We start from the raw sequence: 16,518 nt of genomic DNA on the forward strand, positions 1-16,518 counted from the left end.
TATGTTACACAACGAAGACCGCAAAAATATCTGACACGACCGTAGGTATATGTAGAGCCATAAAAGCGTGTCACATATTTTTGCGGCCTTCGATATAGTTATTATTGCAGGTGACTGTACTTTTAATTTCTAAGGGCTTCATGATGTTATTCTACTATTGTTTACCCATTACCCAACTAGCTAACTATGTAGTGTAATTATACTTTATAGTAGCGTTTATTATCTCTGTAAACAGAGATTATGCTTTGTTCTTCTATTTATTACTAGGTGCTAAACATTTGTTTCGTACTTTGTAGCGTATTTCAGCAAGCAAAAGGTATGAAATTTCAACACAGCACAGGAACCGCGAAAACCGAAATTGGCAAATTACGGAGATCTTTCTCTTTTACTCCAATGAAGGCGTAATTAGAGTGACAGAGAAAGATGCCCGCAATTTGCGAACTTCTATTTTCTCGGTTATAGACCAGAGAGCCTACCGCGAACCACGTTCGAAGTGTAGCCTCCCTGTCACACTTACGTACGAATTTACAAGTGCGACAGAGAGGCAACTCGTCGAACGTGGTTCGCGGTAGGCCCTCAGGTGCTGTCCCGTACCGTTCACGAACGCTCTATAGGGATCGTGCGCGTTGGAGAGTCTGCCATCTTGTAGCATGAATCGGAAACATATGTGCGCATGTACATTGCCAAAGCAAGTGCTACCATCTACCGATCTCGTCGGTACGTGCCCTTGTGCATAGTAGGTTCTGCCATCTTGTGGGCTACATTGGAAGCATAAACGATACTATTACGCCTCGCGCCAAAAACCTGACGACTCTTATAGTTTATACACGGGGCCTATTCCGCGTAGTAGGGTCTAAAATCTACAAAATAATGGCTTTGCGAGCTGTCGATATATAGTAGATTTTTGGCTCCGCAATTTTGTCATTTTTCTAAATACTGTCTACAAAAAAAATTATATGATTATCTAGACACGCGGCAGCGTGTCAAGCCAAGTTCAAGCAAAGGAACTGGCTAGCCAGCGCCAAGTGTAATATTACACGAACCACTTGGTGCCACTTTTGACCCTTCTATAACTCAAAACATCTTTAACGTAAACACATAAAACTACGTGTGTTTAATTATATCCATAAGGACATCTAGAAGCCCAAATTTCATGAAGCTAGCTCAAACGGTTATAAAGATATGAAGGTCAAAAAGTCGTAAATTTTAAGACTGACTGACATACCTATAGTACCTAAACCTAACCTACTTCCAGATGACCTAGAAGGATGAAATTTGGAATCCAGCTCAGTTATTGTGTGAAAGCGTAGGAAAAAATCTAAAAATTAAAAAAAGTTATAAAATAGGGGGGTCCCCATACAAAAAAACCATTTTTTATTGTGACTGACATATAAGTACCTAAACCTAACCTACTTCCAGATGACCTAGAAGGATGAAATTTGGAATCCAGCTCGGTTATTATGTTTAAGCGTAGGAAAAAATCTAAAAACAAAAAAAAGTTAATAAATAGGAGGGGTCCCCAAACGGTGTGTCGTTGGCGGCGCGCGGCACCACATAATTAATACAAAGAACAGAAGTAAAAAACATGCAGCGGAAACACAAGAAAAAACATTAAATCTCAATACCTGCCTAGTTTTCTTTACAAAAAGTATTGATATCCCATCAAAAACATAAATGTAAAAAAGGAGAGCCAAGTTCAATACAAAAATTATGCTTGGCTGTGGGGTTCGCCGCAAAAAGAATGGAGATTTAAATGAGTGCCAAGTTCTATGCAAAATCCAAATATGTATTTATAGGAACAAAATAACATTATAAACAAGTATTAAACTCTATTTCTTTGCTTTATTGGATACCTATAACAATTGCTGTTATTTAAAAAAAATGTGAGATATTAAAGTAGGTTAGATTTGGCTTGGCCAGTTTTTATCAGAATTACAAAATATATATGTTGAATAACTTTATAAAATGATTGATGTAATGAAAACTGGCCAAGTCAAATCTAACCTGCTTTAAGATCTCGCATTTTTTTTAAATAACAGCAATTGTTATAGGTATCCAATAAAGCAAAGAAATAGAGTTTAATACTTGTTTATAATGTTATTTTGTTCCTATAAATACATATTTGGATTTTGCATAGAACTTGGCACTCATTTAAATCTCCATTTTTTTTGCGGCGAACCCCACAGCCAAGCATAATTTTTGTATTGAACTTGGCTCTCCTTTTTTACATTTATGTTTTTGATGGGATCGAATCTTACGCCAACCGCTTACGCTCCGTAGCGATCGAAACGCAACTGTCAATGTCGCGCTAATATGTAAGAGTGATAGAGATACTCGTACATAAAGCTTTTCGTTGTCGAAGCGATTGTAACCTTGGCTAGGCCGGCTGGGCTATAACCGCGAAAAGCGAAGTTCGCAAATTGCGGTCGTCTTTCTCTGGTGTGATGCCGCGGATTCCTATTAAAACACCCAATTTTTACGTACGTGTATTCATACACATAAAAAACATTGTAAGGGCTCGATTCGGGAAATGAATTAGAAACTCACTAGATATGAAATAGTAAAGATATGTGACGTTCCACGGAAAAACGTACCTTATGGCGGTCGGCGCTTACGCATAGCGCAGCAATAATATTGGAGCGGCGTTAATAATAGCGTAAGCGCCAACCACCATAAGGTACCTTTTTCCGTGGGACGTCACATATCTTTACTATATCGTATCTATTTAGTCTCTAATTCATTTCCCGAATCGAGCCGTAATTGTCGTAAACTATCTGGGCGGGCGATTTTACAATCTTCATAACTTCATCTAAAACATTACCCAAACTGAAAACTAAACTGTGGTCCATTTTACTATATAAACTGTAAATCATATAACACTTTATTGATAGAAACAAAGAAATAAATGAACAAACATAATAAAACTTACAAAAACTATAGGTAAAAAATTTGCCCCAGATCGCCGTCAACGGGCAAGGTGCCCAGAAGGCTGGCCGTATTTCCCCGCTGTATAGCGGCGAAATAGTGGCCAGCCCTCTGGTCACCAGAAGCCTCTATTAAGCGCGCCGACAAGTCTTTGTACAGTCGACGCGCACTTGGCCCCCACGGCCCCAAAGTTTCGACACCAAACGCCGCAAATATGTAGCTGCTTCCCAGAGCGGCATATTTGCGGCGCTTGAGGCTTTCGGCTGAGGAAGCCGCAGCGCCAGCAGAATCCTTGGTGCTTGGAACATGGGACGGTGCCAGGGTATCAACGCAGGTAGCGTCCCAAACTAGCGGCCGACCCATGCTCCAAGGCACCAGTGTCATTCCGTCGGGCCTCTTGCCGTCATCCCTGGCCAGACCGCTGGGCTCGAGGACTGCAGGTACTTTGGCACTAACAAGAGCCCGACGGAGGACATCATTTATGCTGGCATGGCGGGGGATCCTGCCAGCGCTTCGAACACATGAGAGGCCATGGTGGCCAAGAATGTCCACCGTGGTGCCACATTGACAGCGATGTGGCTGATTGGTAGATGCCCCTAAACGTAAGCTAGCTGCTAGGCGGAAGGTAGTGTTGTCGAGAAAAGTCCCAATGTTTGGAGAGGGTAGCGCCTGCAGCCACAGACCTGACTCCCACTCTGCAGTCGCAAGGAGACGAGCTCGGTCTATCGAACTAGGTGACGTATCTAAAAGGTTTTTCCGTACTAGTTGACAGAGCGGCTCGTCCCACTGCCTCTGCGAGCAGGGGTTTTCAGGCAGGTCTGTGTTGGGACAGGTTATAGACCAGACGTTCTTGGCCTCGGAGCAGTGCGCGGCCTCCATAGATCCAATAGAAGGACCTAGTATTTTCCCTATAAGGCTTTGAGCACCATGCACCGAGGACAAGAACGCAGGTAAGGATACACAAGAAATTTTGCGGATGCCCAGGCCGCCAAACCTAATGGGTAGGCTAGCCTGGGTCCAAGACCTTTCGTCAAAAGAGATGTTAAAGATGGATGTGAGTGTTTCAACGACCAATGTATCTAATTTTGAGACCAAATTGGGGTGTTTCCAAAGATGGGTTCCGCGAAGAATATACGTGAATTTTGGAACGAAAAGACAATGCTTAATGATGGAATAGGCTGAATGTAGATTAATTTTGGCCAGGCGGTGTGATGTCGCTGTAAAATTTTGAATTTTTGAGTCAACGAAATTTTCAAAGGATTGGTCTAGGACGGGGCAGCCAAGGAGGTGAAGCGATTCTTTGTTTACAATTTTGATGCCAGGGGCGAGTTGTCTAAAAAGGTTGATTGTATTGTCCTTGTCCGGACAGGAATCTGTAATAAAAAGTAACGTAACTGTAAATTAGTATTTTTATTGTGTAAATGAGCTTATAACTTTATAGTTTTATAACCGATGTCGATTGAGTTGGTAGCCACTTCCTACCGGAACCGGTGACGTCATACGCCCGCACGCAATACACGCGTAACTCAATTTTTGAAGTTTTTCAGTTGTATTTTTTTAACAAACTGTCAACGTCGTTAAGATTGAGAAAGTTTACGGTTGATGGAATTGGTAGATTAAGGGCCAGTTGCACCACATTTGACAGACCGATCAACGTCACTCAGCAGTGAACTATGAAACTTCCCATAACCTCCTAAAGCTCAGTACGGTTACCATCAGTTTGTCACTGACATAAACGCCGTCGAGAACGTAATTTACTTTCTATACATCCCGTTTGCACTAATATGCGAGTGCGAGCGAGATGTGGAGAAAGTAAATTACGTTCTCGACTGCGTTTATGTCAGTGACAAACTGATGGTAACCGTACGTTACTGTTATACAAATGAAAAGCCCAAAATTTGTCACTGAAATTTGAACCTATAGTGCAGGGTATAGAGTTGATTTTTATTTGTTAGAAAATCTAACGGTACAAAAGAAATGCAACTCTGTTCCAATTGAATATGGTTTTTAATTTCATCGAACTGAAGAAGTACTATATGTAGGACCCTGGGCCTTAGGAGGATAAAATAAAGTTTAACGAACGCTTTAACGGTAACAAGCGGTTTGGTGCAACTGGGACTACATTAAGTAGTAGAGTGCTGTCTAACTGAACCCAGTTTTTGGAATGCAGTTTCTTATCGGACGGTTTGCGATGGGGGCTAGGCGATAAGTGTAAGATTTTGCCGTCACAAGCCATAGTTAGTACGCTAGATGCAAAATGTTTGATATTGGCGTCACAGCCATATAAGTGCGATAAATGCAAATGTTTATTGGCGTCACACGCCAACTAGTACGATAATAGATGCATATGTTTGATAGTGCGGTAAAATTTGCTTTTACCAATAAAGATCTGTAAACTGTATGGGCGTCACAAGCTATTATCATGCCGCGATCAGAAAGGGATTAGAAATAACAGATTTCCATACACTTACGTCAAAATCAATATGGATTGACAGCTATCTCAATCCCTTTTTAATTGCGATTCAGTAATAACTAGTGCGATAGATGCAAATGTATTTTTTTATGAATATTTATTTATTTATCTAAACTTTATTGCACAAATTTACAAAAAAGAGTACAATTGGTGGACTTAACGCCTTGTGGCATTCTCTACCAGTCAACCATTGGGCTAAACAGAGACAGTAATTAATTTGTAAATAGTGGATATGAGAATAGACACAAGTCGACACTACAAACTATAATACTATACTTACACAAATATACATTTTAAATATACCTACGTATATACAAATTCAATATATATAAATAAACATACATATATATATAATAATTATGTACCTACTGTGAGACATCACATAGACATTCAAAACAAATTAATCCGAAAATCGCAAATTGTTGAGTTATGGCCTTTCACCGCGGCCGCAACGCACGTGCGGGCCATATGGCGCGGGGGCGTGCTGCTATTTATAACCGCACTGATGCGTTTGCCTCGACGTTTCGGATGTACAGGTTACCTGCGTTAGTCTTAATGTTAATGACCCACTGTTTTTGGGATTCCGTACCCAAAGGATAAAAACGGGACCCTATTACTAAAGGTGGCCACTGACGAGCCTTCCAACAGTCCAAATAGCGTGGCTGCAATCCAAAATCGGTCCGTGAATGTCAAAAACGTACAATGTTTAATATTAGGATGCCGTCCATTTGGATGAATCCATTGTAACGGTATCCATTTGGAAAGCTCGTCAGTGGCCTGCTTTAGACTCTGCTGTCCGTCCGTCCGTCTGACTGTCACTAGGCTGTAACTCATGAACTGTGATAGTTAGTCATCTTGGCTAGGCACCCACCCAGCCTAGCCAAGGTAGGGTTTGCCATAGGGAAGAATCAAATGTCCTGATAAAAATCCAGACATCATCACATCACCCTAAAAATCCGGACATTTCTTGTAACAGAGATTTGGCGTAGCTTGAACGACGCCCCGGCGGCGCGCTGCGCTCTGCGGTGTTGTACTCAGTACTGTATCGTTGAAAGAAATATTATTGTTTTCGATGATTACTTATTAATTCTTTTATGTATCCTTTCATTCATGAAAACTGTGTTAACTTTGTAATAAAAATCCCATCAAAAACATAAATGTAAAAAAGGAGAGCCAAGTTCAATACAAAAATTATGCTTGGCTGTGGGGTTCGCCGCAAAAAGAATGGAGATCTAAATGAGTGCCAAGTTCTATGCAAAATCCAAATATGTTTATAACATTATAAACAAGTATTAAACTCTATTTCTTTGCTTTATTGGATACCTATAACAATTGCTGTTATTTAAAAAAAATGCGAGATCTTAAAGCAGGTTAGATTTGACTTGGCCAGTTTTCATTACATCAGTCATTTTATAAAGTTATTCAACATATATATTTTGTAATTCTGATAAAAACTGGCCAAGCCAAATCTAACCTACTTTAAGATCTCACATTTTTTTTAAATAACAGCAATTGTTATAGGTATCCAATAAAGCAAAGAAATAGAGTTTAATACTTGTTTATAATGTTATAAACATATTTGGATTTTGCATAGAACTTGGCACTCATTTAGATCTCCATTCTTTTTGCGGCGAACCCCACAGCCAAGCATAATTTTTGTATTGAACTTGGCTCTCCTTTTTTACATTTATGTTTTTGATGGGATATCAATACTTTTTGTACAGAAAACTAGGCAGGTATTGAGATTTAATGTTTTTTCTTGTGTTTCCGCTGCATGTTTTTTACTTCTGTTCTTTGTATTAATTATGTGGTGCCGCGCGCCGCCAACGACACACCGTTGGCCGGTTGTTTAGCGCGTATTACAGGTTTTTTGTATGGGGACCCCCCTATTTTTTAACTTTTTTATTTTTATATTTTTTCCTACGCTTACACACAATTACCGAGCTGGATTCCAAATTTCATCCTTCTAGGTCATCTGGAAGTAGGTTAGGTTTAGGTACTATATGTCAGTCACAATAAAAAAGAAATTTGTATGGGGACCCCCCCTATTTATTGACTTTTTTTTGTTTTTAGATTTTTTCCTACGCTTACACACAATAACCGAGCTGGATTCCAAATTTCATCCTTCTAGGTCATCTGGAAGTAGGTTAGGTTTAGGTACTTATATGTCAGTCCCAATAAAAAATGGTTTTTTTGTATGGGGACCCCCCCTATTTTATAACTTTTTTTTATTTTTAGATTTTTTCCTACGCTTTCACACAATAACTGAGCTGGATTCCAAATTTCATCCTTCTAGGTCATCTGGAAGTAGGTTAGGTTTAGGTACTTATATGTCAGTCACAATAAAAAATGGTTTTTTTGTATGGAGACCCCCCCTATTTTATAACTTTTTTTTATTTTTAGATTTTTTCCTACGCTTTCACACAATAACTGAGCTGGATTCCAAATTTCATCCTTCTAGGTCATCTGGAAGTAGGTTAGGTTTAGGTACTATAGGTATGTCAGTCAGTCTTAAAATTTACGACTTTTTGACCTTCATATCTTTATAACCGTTTGAGCTAGCTTCATGAAATTTGGGCTTCTAGATGTCCTTATGGATATAATTAAACACACGTAGTTTTATGTGTTTACGTTAAAGATGTTTTGAGTTATAGAAGGGTCAAAAGTGGCACCAAGTGGTTCGTGTAATATTACACTTGGCGCTGGCTAGCCAGTTCCTTTGCTTGAACTTGGCTTGACACGCTGCCGCGTGTCTAGATATCACGTAAACATTTTTTATAAGGTCATTCCTAAAAATTCGGACACTTGCCAAGTCCGGCCGCAATCCGGACAAAGGGTCAAAAATCCTGACATGTCCGGACAAATCCGGACGTATGGCAACCCTAAGCCAAGGTGACAATCGCTTGCACTTCGCCATATGGACGGTAGATGAAGGACGACTATCTCTTGTCTTATGGCAGAACTGTTGCAAAAGTGTCCATCTGTCAGCTGTAAACATAGACCTAGTATTACATAGATGAGCTATACGCGTGCCTCCGTGAGGGACAAAACATACGCAAAGCGACAATATTAAAAACACGTTTTAACATTCCTGACAACATACCAAAAACAAACTACGTAATTTTTTCGGGTTATTTGTTGCCCACCATAAACCATACTAAATTTTTAGTGGGGAACAAAAAGTGAGACTGTGACAAGGACAAGCAATAATACCGCTTTCTCTGCTACTCCTACTGATATTTCCATAAGTGCATCTCGTTCGGTCGTTTGGCCCCTTCCCCGTGTCATCTCTATAGTATTGTACCTCTATGGCTGTAAATAATAGTTCCAAATCTCTCCAGAGTAGCGCTACGAGTACGAGTAGAGTAGCTAAGAACGTAGGCGTTATTGACGGAGTGCAGTGCGCTGTCAATGATTTGAAATTTTTGACGTAATAACGTCTTATAAATCGATGAACACCGGTAGCATGCACGGAAAAGTGTCACGTTGTGGACAGATTTCCATGGTAACGTTGTGGACAGATCTCCAAATTTTCATCAATGTTTCCTTATTACGTTATCACGCAAAATTATCGTCCGTTAACCGACTTTACAGACAACCAAATTTTTTTTATAAAGTTTTCTAAGTATTGTGGACACTTTTGGATACATGGAGATTGTAGGTATAGGTACTTTAACACTACCTTCCATACTTCACCATCGAATGCCTTTGTGTCTCTATCACTCTTCCATATGAGTGTGACAGTGACATTTGCGTTTCGTTTGCTACGGAGCAAACAATTCTTTAACCACAACAATTGGCATGTTGGCTACGCATCCAGTAGAGTCGGACCAAGAAAAGTCTGCAGCGGATTTGATAGCCTACGCAGTGCAAGTGTTATTTTAAACTTCAAACTTCTATGAAATTATAACGTACTAACTTGCATTGCGTGGGCTGTCAAATCCGCTGCAGACTTTACTTGGGCCGACTCTAACAATAGTCTATATATTACCTATCTCCAAACTGCGGATTGTTTCTTACGTCAGCCGCCACGTGGGGGCCATATGGTGCTGTTATTTATAACGACTGCTGCATGGAGGTCAGGGGTTCGAATCCCTGCCTGTGTGGAAAACATGGAAACAGACTTAGGTATAGACGGGGAAAATCATTACCCTGATAAATACTAGACGTAGGACCTGAGCCTTAAGCTCTGTTTTCCTAGGATAGCGGTGCCAAGCGGCCGCCTTCATACAAAATACTACTCTATCCATATTTAGCCGTGTTCTTTTGTATGGAGACGGCCGCTATATGACGGCACCGCTATCCTAGGAAAAGAGAGCTTTAGCTTAGGTTATCTGTGTTTCATTCATCAACATCATTCGTTCTATTCGCCTCTCCGTATAATGCGAGACCGGTGAAGGAACGAGTGAACGATGTTTAATGAAAGTTGAAAAAAGTTATATTCTGCAGCATTAGTTGAAAGTAACACCTGGGGCGAGGCCCTACCGTTGGTGCGTTGGAGTTCAGACAGTTTTGTCTTGTACTAACCGTACAATTTTAGTCGTATCGTATTTAGCTCCTACTTGATGCTGGCGAAATAGTCCCACTGGACTGAAGCCATAATTTTAAAAGAATGAATGAATGAATGAGTTAACCACAGTTGGTGCAACTGGCCCTTAGACTTTGAAAGTAGGGTCAAGACGGAAACTGGTTCACCTCGAACAGTGGCTCAGTCCCCCAAATATCGCCTCTCTCGTGTTGAAATTAGATTAAGTGAGCTATTGTATCAGGCCTTTTTTAGGGTTCCGTACCCAAAGGGTAAAACGGGACCCTATTACTAAGACTTCGGTGTCCGTCCGTCCGTCCGTCCGTCCGTCCGTCTGTCTGTCACCAGTCTGTATCTCACGAACCGTGACAATTGAAATTTTCACAGATGATGTATTTCTGTTGCCCCTATAACAACAAATACTAAAAACAGAATAAAATAAAGATTTAAGTGGGGCTCCCATACAGCAAACGTGATTTTTGACCAAAGTTAAGCAACGTCGGGCGTGGTCAGTACTTGGATGGGTAACCATTTTCTTTTTGCATTTTTTTCCGGTTTTTTTTTGCTTTATGGTACGGAACCCTTCGTGCGCGAGTCCGACTCGCACTTGCCCGGTTTTATTAACGAGCCACTGTTCCCTCCTTGACCCTAGAGGTATTTGTCAGAAAAAAAAACTGCTACAATTTTTACCTCACACAATTCTCACCAGATTCTCGCACGATTCTCGCCGATTTTCGTCGTAGGGGTCGCGGGTTCTTGTTAGCGCAGGTGCGGCGCAGGTGTTCAGTACAATTTTTACTTTCACACGTAATTGGAACTTTCAGATTTACAGAGTTAGAATAAACCTTTAGGTTTTTCGCGTATTCTTTTTATTTTCAGTATTACCTTTAAACGAGCAATTGTTGTATATTTTTTTTATATACCTATATAGTACGTGGATCTCGGAAACGGCTATAATGATTTCGACGAAATTTGCTATATAGGGATTTTCGGGGGCGAAAAATCGATCTAACTAGGTCTTATCTCTGGGAAAACGCGCATTTTTGAGTATGAGCTCGGTCCCCCAGATATTTTTCAGTAATATGGTAGCATACATTTATGGTATGTAACATATTAAAAATGTAAGCAAGAATTTTTGAAAATGTGATTTTAACAATATGCTTTTATATATACAGGATGAAAGATTAAACTAGTTCAAAACGTTGAGATAGACGAATTTTGTGAAAGGGGCCATTATTTCTGATTTTAAATTTTTATGGCCGTAATTTCTTCAAATGATCGTAGTTTCATTTGATAACTAAAAATAAGCTTATAATGAGGAGCTCTTCATTTCAGCTAAATTTTATCCAATACTAATGACAAAAAACAAAATCCATAGCAAAATGAAAAATCGGGCCAAATATGAGTTAGTAATATTAAGCTGGATCGTTTGTTGTTTTATTTATAAAATAGCAGTTTCCATTCTCAATTTGTACTAACTTTTTAATTCTTTTGAAACAGAACCAACCAAACAGTGTGATTAATGTTCTTCTTAATGCAACTGTTGCAACCTTATTTGATACATGGCAACTTTAGTACTATTCGAGATTTACGAAACTACCTATATTTCCTAACAATTTTAGCCTGTGTCCTGATTCACCCTGTGTGATGTAGTTTATGTGGTATAGATATATATAGTATAGTCACCTGCAATAATATGTGACTCTTCGAAGGCCCCAAAATATATGACACGCTCTTATGGCTCTATACAAATAAGATTGTGTCAGATATTTTTGCGGCCTTCGTTGTGTAACATATTATTGCAGGTGACTGTACATATGTTAGAGCAGGTCAAGCAGGTAGGTACGGAGCTGTTATGACAACTTTAGATAAAACACTCACACGCTCAATTATATTTATAACTTTTATGTAAATTTTACGTAGCCTTTGTCTAGAGCCCAAAATCACCCCGTATGATGTAGTGCACGTATTATATATAGAGGTTCATATATATAGAGCAGCAGGTGCGCAGCTGCGTTACATCAACTTGACATGAAACACTCGCTCGCGCACGCTCCATTATATTTAACTATTATTTATTTAAGGCAGAAGTTGCGGACCGGACAATACTATACCTATTTGACATGGTTTATATTGACATTGCTACCAAAATTATTCCTTGCCGTGTGTTAGAATTTTCATAAATCACCCGTGACTGCAGTAATGAGAGGCGCATAATATTTTTCTTGAAAATACTTCTATATAAACGGGTGTGACGGAACACCTATTGGATAAAATGTGTGTTGGACTAAATTCATGTCGGACGAAATGCATGTTGGACGAAATGCGAATTGAAAAATCATTTGGACGAACTGCGTATTGGACGTGCAGCTAACATTCGTGAGGAAGCGTTGTCATAAGGTTGATGTTTTTTTTTCAGATGGAGGCGAAGGTGAAGGAGGAGGCCCCTGATAAGGACTACCAGCCCTCCACCACCGAGAGGAGGAAACGTGAGTCACTAACTTCCTCAATTTAACAACTATTGATAACATTCAAACGCGGCATCTTTAAGGGCGAGACAATATTTTCTCAGTACTTGAATCTAATAAGAAGAACTGGTATACCAGAGTTAACTTTGACTGTATTGTCCACAGAAGTGACCTTTTTTCTAAAATAAGGTTTTGGCAAAAATTTAATTTTTGATACAAGCTTTTATCGCTGACTGTACTTTTCTTACGACAGACAACTAATACTCATAGAGACAATTCTAAAAACCTCTAACAAAATTAGGTCGCGTTGTTTCATCACAGAGTTCCTATGGCCACCTCCTGTCTCCATCATCAGATCAGTTCGACAGTACCACATTATTGTATTGTCATCAGAACTACATACCACTGCCAATTTTCATGACGCTACGAACCTTGGGTGATGGTTAAATTAGTTACCTTAGATTCCATTACATAGTTAGTTACATACAGGTCGACCTAATAAATAATAAATAAAAAAAGCTTGTTAATAAGGATCCGTATTTATCAATATTCTTCCGTGCATAAATAAAGCATCTATCTGTATCCTTTTTGTATATAATATACTCGTACGTAATACAGTAGGGTGAGGAGGGTATCTAAAGTACCAACGTGTACTCTCGTGGCGTGGGAGCCCGCAGGTGGTCGCGATCATAATCTGGCCGGAGCGGTGCGAGGCACGAACTGCTAGTACACTGGATGGGGTACCCACTATAATAGAAGAAGAAAATCTTTATTTCAGGCAACTAGTGGCCCATACATAAATACCTTAAAACTAGCATACATATTATAAAAATATATTTTAAAACTAAACACTACAAATCACATTATGGCTGCGATGCATTACGCAACCCCGCAGTGTCAGGAAGCCAGCCGCGGAACCGCCGAAACTTGACACCCTTCGGCCAAAACTCCTCCTTGGTGAAGGTCGCTAGATGATCAGTCGGAACGCTCACCACAAACGAATTAAAATTCGCATTGTGTCGAGATTCCAACTTCGCGACCCTCAGGATGAATCCGGTCTTCGTTTTCACATACTTTACGATGTCGTCGACCTTCGTGAGGTAATGTAGACGGGACACATACAGCAACGCCGACGGTGTTGCAGGACGCAGCAAATGGTTATAATGTATATACGGTGGTTAATAAATAACTGCATTCCCGTTATCAGGGGAGGTTTTGAGATTATACTGAGCAACTATTACTATGGGACCAATTCCGAAATCGCTTGTACGGAACCCCTCACCCCCTCAGTGCGCGAGTTAAACGAATTCGCACTTGACCAGTTTTTTTCTATTAAGTAGCGATGTTCGAGTCGCAAGTTCGAGTCTTGCCGGAGGTTGTGAATTATTCCCTTAATATAAAAAACCGGGCAAGTGCGAGTCGGACTCGCGCACGAAGGGTTCCGTACCATAATGCAAAAAAACAAAAACAAAAAAAAGCAAAAAAAACGGTCACCCATCCAAGTACTGACCCCTCCCGACGTTGCTTAACTTTGGTCAAAAATCACGTTTGTTGTATGGGAGCCCCATTTAAATCTTTATTTTATTCTGTATTTAGTATTTGTTGTTATAGCGGCAACAGAAATACATCATCTGTGAAAATTTCAACTGTCTAGCTATCACGGTTCGTGAGATACAGCCTGGTGACAGACGGACGGACGGACGGACAGCGAAGTCTTAGTAATAGGGTCCCGTTTTACCCTTTGGGTCCCTCCTCAGTCGTTCACTCTTGACAGAGTGGTCGTGGTTGTATGATGAGACGTATCTATTGTGGATAACGCAGCCCTCGCAATGTGCCTCCATTTGCCACGGTCTTCGGCGTGGTCTTCTACCCTTTGGGTACGGAACCCTAAAAACCGGGCAAGTGCGAGTCGGACTCGCGCACGAAGGGTTGCGTACCATAAAGCAAAAAAAAAAAACGGAATAAAATGCAAAAAGAAAACGGTCACCCATCCAAGTACTGACCACGCCCGACGTTGCTTAACTTTGGTCAAAAATCACGTTTGCTGTATGGGAGCCCCACTTAAATCTTTATTTTATTCTGCTTTTAGTATTTGTTGTTATAGCGGCAACAGAAATACATCATCTGTGAAAATTTCAACTGTCTAGCTATCACGGTTCGTGAGACACAGCCCGGTGACAGACAGACGGACGGACGGACGGACGGACAGCGAAGTCTTAGTAGTAGGGTCCCGTTTTACCCTTTGGGTACGGAACCCTAAAAATTTTAGGCCATATCTAGTATCACAGTACCTACAGCGCATCACAAAGTATAAATATGGCGGCCTGTTTAGTTTGCGAGGGGGACAGGGCATAGAATAACAATCCTTACTACGTTATATAACTACGTGATATATCTATCTACAGGTTGTCCCTGACCATGGGGCTTCAAATCCATAGGCTCGATTCTACTCGTTAAACTGAGCTACTTTTATTATGGCACCAACCCCGAAACCCAGAAATTTTTTTTTACTTATTCATACATTTTGGCTGATCAGATGTCGATGTTTTCTATGGAAAAGCCAAAAAAAATTCCCCGATTTTAGGGTTGGTCCCATAATAAAAGTAGCTCAGTTTAGCGAGTAAAATCAAGCCCTGGATTTAAAGCCCCATGGTCAGACACAGACTGTATAACATATTCGACCCTATTCGAACTTTAAGATACGTCAATTAATAGATCTAGAAACGACATGGATTCGATGTGCCAGTGTCAAATATGACATTTTTGTTTGAAGAAGCGTCACATTTGACAGTGACATATTTAATCCACAGATGATGTATTTCTGTTGCCTCTATACAATGACCTTTTATTTATGTAGACGGGTGACGTTCATAGTTGACAAAACTAAAATTTGATCCAACGATTTTGACAACTTGACAGGTTGGCGTCACCCATACGACTAACTAAATATAGGTTCCGGAACCTATATTTAATGGCTCACGATCGTGCGCCTGGTACCATATCTACCTCAATTTACTTACATCTATGCCTCTATAACAACAAATACTAAAAACAGTATAAAATAAATATTTAAGTGGGGTTTCCATACAACCAACGTGATTTTTTTTGCCGTTTTTTGCGTAATGGCACGGAACCCACCGTCCGCGAGTCCGACTCGCACTTGGCCGGCTTTTTTAACCTTTTCCTATGTTGTAATAGTACATAATTAGATAATTACAGTTTTACCATCAGGTTTTACTATATCGGTAACCATGTGAAATCCGTTCAAAGCGTACCCAAGTTACACAGCCATAATTATAGCCATCATGTGCGCAGGTGTAGTATCCCACCATGTTATATTCAGTGTGTTTTCTTTCAGGTATTGTTAGAATTTATTAATTATTGTTATTTATTATGGACAGGTAGTTATTTTATTATATTAATAAATTGTCTAAATATGTACATGAATAATTGTGTTACTAGCTTTTGCCCGCGACTTCATCTGTGTCTGTCTTTTGTGTGTGTGTGTGTCTTCTTCATGTCTGTGGAATCAGTAACAGCAGCTAGAGTTAGTATAGCGCCTGGATAAAGTCTAATGGCAATCATTAAATTTGCTTGACTGATACTAGATATATTAATAATAAATAAGTTTTTGGCAAAAATTTCATTTTTGGTACAAGCTTTTATCGCTGACTGTACTTTTCTTACGACAGACAATTCTAAAAACCCCTAACACAATTATATAGGTTGCGTTGTTTAATCACAGAGTTCATATGCCCACCTCCTGTCTTCATCATCAGATCAGCTCGATGACACCATAATATTGCATTGTCACCCGACTTACGTACTATGTATTATGCAAAATTTCAGCTCAATCGGAAACCGGGAAGTGGATCAAAGTTAACTTGCAAGATTTGATTACAGACAGACAGACAACGGTCAGGTGAAACTAAACTAGTGGCTCTGTGAGCTGTAGACCTCGCGAGCTGAGCTTAAAACTAAGTAAATGTATGGCTTCGTTGTTTAGAAGAATTTAGAGAATCTAATTTGACAATTAAAACCTTAACTATCGAACCTGCTTACAAAATTAACGGAATTCAATAAAAACACGGTGTATAGTAAATTAAAGAAAAACAATACGAAATTTA

The 16,518-nt window shown here is 39.8% G+C and overlaps 1 protein-coding gene across 1 annotated transcript in view; it reads left to right on the forward strand.

Moving 5' to 3' along the window:
• LOC134673910 (protein CBFA2T3) overlaps positions 1-16,518 on the forward strand; it is a 114,019-nt gene that overhangs the window by 38,764 nt on the left and 58,737 nt on the right. Inside the window, exon 2 of the mRNA XM_063531964.1 lies at positions 12,343-12,412. Within this exon, the coding sequence (XP_063388034.1) occupies positions 12,343-12,412 (70 nt within the window). The remainder of the gene's footprint in view (positions 1-12,342; positions 12,413-16,518) is intronic.

This window comes from Cydia fagiglandana, chromosome 19 (assembly GCF_963556715.1).
Source record: "Cydia fagiglandana chromosome 19, ilCydFagi1.1, whole genome shotgun sequence".
In the NCBI taxonomy this organism is placed as follows: domain Eukaryota; kingdom Metazoa; phylum Arthropoda; class Insecta; order Lepidoptera; family Tortricidae; genus Cydia; species Cydia fagiglandana.